This window comes from Rhagoletis zephyria, unplaced genomic scaffold, assembly GCF_001687245.7.
Source record: "Rhagoletis zephyria isolate East Lansing unplaced genomic scaffold, Rhagoletis_zephyria_1.1 Rzeph_scaffold_21716, whole genome shotgun sequence".
Classification (NCBI taxonomy): Eukaryota; Metazoa; Arthropoda; class Insecta; order Diptera; family Tephritidae; genus Rhagoletis; species Rhagoletis zephyria.
The window spans coordinates 526-7,650 of NW_016178774.1; the positions used below are offsets into that span (position 1 = coordinate 526).

General features: G+C 34.1%; 1 protein-coding gene across 1 annotated transcript; it reads left to right on the forward strand.

The window, feature by feature from the left end:
* The first annotated feature begins 1,617 nt into the window (after positions 1 to 1,617).
* On the forward strand, positions 1,618 to 3,381 carry LOC108381191 (uncharacterized). Its single transcript, XM_017637605.1, has 3 exons — positions 1,618 to 1,652; positions 1,879 to 2,156; positions 2,223 to 3,381. The coding sequence occupies exons 1-3, from the start codon at positions 1,618 to 1,620 to the stop codon at positions 2,264 to 2,266; spliced, it is 357 nt and encodes a 118-aa protein (XP_017493094.1). The 3' UTR covers positions 2,267 to 3,381.
* The last annotated feature ends 3,744 nt before the right edge of the window (positions 3,382 to 7,125 follow it).

Genomic DNA, 7,125 nt, shown 5'->3' on the forward strand with positions numbered 1-7,125 from the left:
CTCTACATAAAAATGTATTGTGTTGGTGCGTTATATGGAAGAAAGTGCTCTACACNGAAAACTGGTGACCAGACCTAAAACAGCAAACAAATTGGTGCAACATCGTGAGCAATTTTTCACTCATCTCTCTCTCTCTATCTTATTGTTTCTATTTAAGGGTATGCAGAGCTTCACTGAGCTTAAAATCAAGCGCTTCTTTATTCTCGAGAATTGTATCAATGCTTACTACAACCGCTTATCGATTGAGATGTTGTTGGGAGTCAAGAACTGGGCCAAAACTAAAGAGTACGCTAGGGTAGTCGTTTGGCACTTTTGAGTTAGCTACCAAGAACACATTGATTACTAATAACAATGGTTCCTTAAGAAAAAGCTATCTGCTATGGAACCTCTTGCTGAACAAATTTCTGCTTCACCATACCTTTAAAGCTACTAAAATTTTTCAATACGCAGGTCATTTGATTATATAGGGAGTAATAGTCCGCCTAAATTGAACTAGCTCTGTTCTTGAAGCGCCACAAAATAGCTAGGTTTTCAACAAAGCAACATTTTTCGCAAGTTTTCTGGATTCCTGGCTTTAATATAAAGGAACGTCGAGGACCCAATAAAAATAAATAAGGGTAAGTTTCAAGTCCCTAAATATTACCGTTGATTTACTAGAATTTTTATTTTGCCGAGGGCGTTGAGCATTTGCCTCTACATAAAAATGTATTGTGTTGGTGCGTTATATGGAAGAAAATGCTCTACACCTTCGGCAAAAAAAAAAAATAAAAATAAAAAAATACACCGGTAATTTTTAGCGACTTGAAACTTCCACTTTATTGCACTAAAATTTTATTAAAATTCTGGATAAAAGATGTAAATTTTGATGGAATTTTTTTGAAACTTTATTAATATTTGCGAAATTTGTGTAAGCTTTGAGAATTTTACTCATTTGGTTTCTGCTATAGGCAGCTCGGCCAGCTGCTTCAAGCTATTCAAAGAGTCCGGATACAGTTCCAACGTCAGCACCTTTCAAATCGAGCGCTATATGTCATTCGATAGTGCGCAGGTTGCAGCGTACCGATGTGGTACCATTATACTGCCAGGAACATTTNGAGAATTTTACTCATTTGGTTTCTGCTATAGGCAGCTCGGCCAGCTGCTTTAAGCTATTCAAAGAGTCCGGATACAGTTCCAACGTCAGCACCTTTCAAATCGAGCGCTACATGTAATTCGATAGTGCGCAGGTTGCAGAGTACCGATGTGGTACCATTATACTGCCAGGAACATTGATTGGTGGTGGATTGCAATTGCGTCGAGGGGACACCTGCAGCATCAATGGTACCTTCTACCACGCTGGCTAAAGCATATGAGCAGGAGGCTGCGGGCACTCCAGCGCTTGCCGTAGCAGCAGCGCCTGCTATTGAGGTGGCCATCATGCTGGCCGCGCTGGCCGAAGCTGACTCCGATGAGTACGTACTCTTACTCTGGCTCGTTTTAGTCAACATTTTGTTGCTAAACATTCAAAGATGAGCATACAATAACTTCTTACGGGAATACCAAGTAGGATCACCNCAGGAGGCTGCGGGCACTCCAGCGCTTGCCGTAGCAGCAGCGCCTGCTATTGAGGTGGCCATCATGCTGGCCGCGCTGGCCGAAGCTGACTCCGATGAGTACGTACTCTTACTCTGGCTCGTTGTAGTCAACATTTTGTTGCTAAAACATTCAAAGATGAGCATACAATAACTTCTTACGGGAATACCAAGTAGGATCACTTCACCATTGCCTGCAGATTCTGTGTAAACGCTCTGCACTTCGATGAAGTGAAGGTTTATTGCTTTTGTGAGGCTAAGACTCAGATATCTATCTTTACTTTTGGGGAAGATCATAAACCTAAAGTGCTGCAGCAATTTTTCCAGGCACCACTGTTCAAATATTTAGTTGCACGCAGCATTTCTTTTATTCTCTTTATTTCCATATTTCAACATGCCCACAGGCTCTTTGCGCCTTCCTCGCCTACAAACGTTTCCTCATCGGTGCCGGTGATGAGTTCACATCAGCCTTTGAAACAGATCCAGCGAACGTGGTGCATCAGCAGGCATACACCAGCTACTCCATGGATAATGACAACGATCAGTATAGTACGTCACCGTTTAGTGGCCAACAACAACAACTAGGTATGGATCAATGATTTTCTTTAAATAAAACACAACGGTATAACGATTTTTTCTCTTTTCGGATAGGTATGGATCAGCAAGGCATGGAATATCAACAGCCCACCTATTAAATAGTATGAACGGCAAATGCATACATACATATGTATATCATCAGCAGTTTAGTAGGATATCAAAATATGAGCGATTGCGTTCGGCAATTGTTTGTCGACTAGGCTCTTACATAAGATCATAAAATTTGGCATTTTGCGGGTGAATTTTGAAATGCGCTGTAAAAAAAAACGTTAAAAACTTTAACCGAAAACTAAAACATGAACCGAATACACCGATAGCAAACATATATACACTTAAATACATACATATGTAGACAAATATACACATCTGATGAAGCAAAGAAATTAAAAATATGTACATTTATATAACAATTTCGATGGCGCGTAGAAATGGTTGGAAAAAACTGTAAAATTGCCGTCACAATGACGCAAAGTAAATATTTAGTTAAAAGTAGAGTTGATTAAGAAAAGTAGTAGTTTGTTATTTTCGAAGCTTGATTTCTCTATGAGACATTACGCGCGAAAAATATACCTACATAAATATGTACATACATAGGTAATTACTAGGGCTGGAACTTCTATCCGCATTTTTTGAATATCCGGATAATCGAATATCTGATTAAAATATCCAAACAAAATGAAAAGATATTAACCAAATATCTGTGGATGGCAAAATTAGCGGTATTAACCGTTAACCGGATAACCGGTTTTTATCCATAATCACGAATATCTGAACGGTTATCCGGATGCTTGAATACAGAAATAGTCTCAACCCCGGTAACTACGTACTGTTCCCAATAGCTCATTTTACCTATGATTTAGAGCGTTTTATAAAATATTTTATAAAAAAATTAATTAAATAAATAATAAATAAAATAGATATGTAGGTACATAAGTGCAAAAGTTTGTAATTGTAATTGCGTGCGATTTTTAAGTGAATTTTATGTCGCATTTAAAAAGTAAATTGCTGTGCATAATTTATGTGTATGCAAAAACAAAAAAAAAAAATGTAAAATGCTTGGCTTCAACTTAAGAAATGAATGCTCATTTAAGCGAACACTAACGAAAATATCCAACTGCCCATGTCGAAATTCTAAGCGCATCACAAATTGACAAGTTTTAACAATTCATTTCATTCACATTTAATTTTAGAGATTTTTTTTTTTATAAAAATATAGTTTATTCTTTAACGATCGTTTCAAACTTTGTGCAATGTGTAAAAATAAATTCAATCAACTTTAGAAAATTGTAATTAGATTTCTTAGAACAATCTTGGGTACAGAGTTTTGCAGCCCATTCAATTTTAGTAGTGCGATTCGTGAGAATGTTGCAAACATGTAGCAAATGTCGCATTTATTGCAAAATTTTGACACCTTGCGACACTGCTGATTACTTTTATTTATGAAAAGTTTCTTGCGAAACTACCATATTATTTGAGCTGGCAATCATTCCAAAGTCAAAGTCGCGAACAGTGCGACCAGGTTAGCCTTTTTGAGCTAGATGTAGTAATTATATTTTTTGCTCTAGTGCCGGAATTTTAGGTCCAGCTTCGTGGTTTTTTTAATGCTACCTTTTCTATAAGTGATTTTCAGTAGTACTTTGAGAAAAAAAAATCGATTTTATAGAAATGTTGAAAAATTATGCGGTGTACTTTCCAATTAGCCTTATCATTTATTTCTACCTGGAAATGTTTGACAATGGTACTAATCTTGGAAATTCGAGCCGCCAAAAGATGAAACATTATTTTTCTTACAGTAAACATAGGCAATCATGTCTGTCATAAAGTCAGACGGCAAAATGAGGAGCTCTTATTGATCAACACATTTAGACAGGGCTTTTTAGGTAATATCTACCTTAACTTTTGGAAGCTATATTAGAAGACCTTCCAATAGCTCTGTTATACTGAAGCAGACGAGAAGGTTTTTTTTTTAAAGAAACGGATTTGAAATCAAGGAAGAATTGCAGCATCCGTATCGCGGTGTGTATGGAGCAAAGTTAAATTGGTATGCATCGAGCACCAAAGTTTTGAGCGAAAAAATTAAAAACTAATTACGGTACTTAGATTTTAGACTCTGTTTCACTTTTAGCTACCTGCTAACTTTTTAAAACCTTTTTTACGTAAATTTAGCTTATATATGTTTTTTACTGACCTCGAATACCTCAAAATAAAAGTATATCAGTTAAGGCTGCTTCGAGATATAATTGCATATGTATAATAAAGTACAAGTTTGAAGTAGCTAAGACTTACCGTTAATTATCGGCAATTTTTTTGTTGATGGTGTAGATTATTTTCTTCCACATAAAAAAAAAAATCGTCGACATACTTGTATAGAAGAAAATACACTATCACCGTCAGCAAAAAACACAAAGAAATCAACGGTAAATTCCAGCTAAAAATACTTCGACCCTTCCATTTTATTATATAAAACTGCATACCCAAAGTCTTTCTTAGAAACCGAATCAAAAAGCTTAAAAGTTTTAACAAAGTTTATTGACTTTGATAGGATTTTTGTTAAAGAATACTTTGCATTTTTATAAAAAAAATAGCTAAAACTAAATAATAAAAAAAAATTGATTTTAAAACTTGTCAATATTTGGTGTCATATAATTTTGACACGGTTTGTAGTTCATAATAATTTTAATTATAATAATAATTGATTGGCGCTTATACATATGTATGTGTAGTGTTTGGCCAAGCTTCTCCTGCGATTTGTGGCATGCGCCTTGGTGTTGTCACAGAAAGCGGAGGGACCTATGTACGCCGATCGGCGATTGTATTTTTTTGAGAACCTGTTTTTCATGGCAGAAATACACTCGGAGGTTTGCCATTGCCTGCCGAGAGGCGATCGCTGTTAAGAAAGAACTTTTTTCCACAGCGCTTTGTGGTTCATACATACATATAAATGAAATAAATCACAAACCATATAAGATTGTAGTTTTTAGTGAAGAAATACTTGTTAACAAAAGCTAAAGATATGTATGTATGTAGTAGCAAAAGAACACTTATTAAATGCATCACTTACATACATACCCTACATACATACATACAGGCACATATTTTTGCAATGATCAAATATATGTATGCTCAAATAGCTGATTGTTTAGACTTTGGAAATAAACAGGATAAACAAAGCGAAAATGAAATATGTAACAAAATCCCACAAAAGGTTTGTAAATTAACTGATGAAACATTCACAAAAAAAAAACGATAAGAATTTATGCAAAGAACAGTACCAATATTATGAATACATACATATAAATATCCTATACATATGTGAAACTCTTTATGTCACACCATACATGTTTCTAAATCATACATACTACATTTTAGGGTAGTTCTTAAAAAAATCAACATCATGGCGCACGTCTTTATTTTGTCCTACGTACAAAGTAAAAACATCAGCGAAATTTCAAAATAAAATAAATAGCAAAATTTCGAAAAAATTTTGACTTTGACCAACTTTTGATTGGTTTTCATTAGGTCAAAATCACTGACATCAAAAACTGCCTTCGTCTGACTGCTATTCGTGTAGTGTCAAATGCCTTTTCACTACATCATAAAAACTGACCAAATGTCGATATCGCAGTGCATGTCAAAAACGGTCGTCAAATTTTAATGTCAGGTGATTGACATTCCGTTTTCATTACTGATGCTAAATGTGAAGTTAAATTTTTGTTAAATAAGTCGGAAATACAGACTGTTTAGTTGTGGACAGCCCAAAAATGTAACTCTTTAGAACTCCTCATGCTGATTTCAATCTTACCAAAATTATTTGGCGCAAGTAAAAAATATAAAAATTTTAATATCTTATGAACTACATAATGGACTAAACAGCTAATGTACATAATTTATTTACTTTTTTATACTTTTAAGCCAAAAATACCTTCTTTGAAGAAAATTGCATAATTAATGCTACAGAAATTTGTATTATTTAGAAAATGAAAGAACAGTTTTTTATAAGGCAAAATTTAACGAAAGTATTGGTAAAAAAATTTGTTTTAAAAATGGTTATAGTATATAAAAACGGTGTTTAAATTACCTTTGCATTGGCATCAATAATTTTTTAATCGGCCAATTAGTTTCCGAGATATTATATACTACATATATATTAAAAAAATATTAAATTCAATTATTGGTAAATATCAAAACCATCAGCTCACGTTCGCGTGAGCAAAAAATTAGCAAATTAAGGGAAATCGGGAGACCAAAGTGGCATTTCATTTTCAGCTGAAGTTGCCAGAGTCAGCTGGAAAAATGTTTGCCAGCAAGACAATAGCTGGTTGGAATTTACAAAAATCACAAAATCGTTTTTGCTGGTTTGGAAGTTGATAAAATAAGCCAAATTAAGCTTGCAAGAAGTAAGTAGTTATTCGTTCCATCAGTAAACTATGTCAAGATAACACTTTTGGACAGTTTTCTTACGTTTTCAATTTTACAAAAAATTCTAACAGCTGTTCGTCTAGCTTGAAAGTTTCCGAAAATTTTCTGTTGCGAGATGGCAGATGACATTTCGTCGGAGTTTTGAGGCTGTATATTTTTTACAGGATAATTTAAACGAACGTACCTAGGTCTATGTCTAATTTATCGGACTTAAAGTCAAAATTTTGTGGAATTTGTGCGATTTTAAAAAACTTTATTAATTTATTCTAACGCTGGTGGGAGTCTTTATTTTGTACAAAGAGAAAAATAAGGGGGTACACTATACAACATTTAGATGTTGATATTTTAAGGACCACCCTAATACATGTGTATGTATAAGTACCTAGTCATTTGAACGTATGTAAATATTTGTGAATGCACAATAACGTTCAAGATTACATGCTATTAAGAAAGAAATAAAAAAAAATCATAAAAAATTCATTATTCTACTCAATAATTTTTTTTTAAAGATATGTTTAAGCAATAAGGTAAAAAAAAA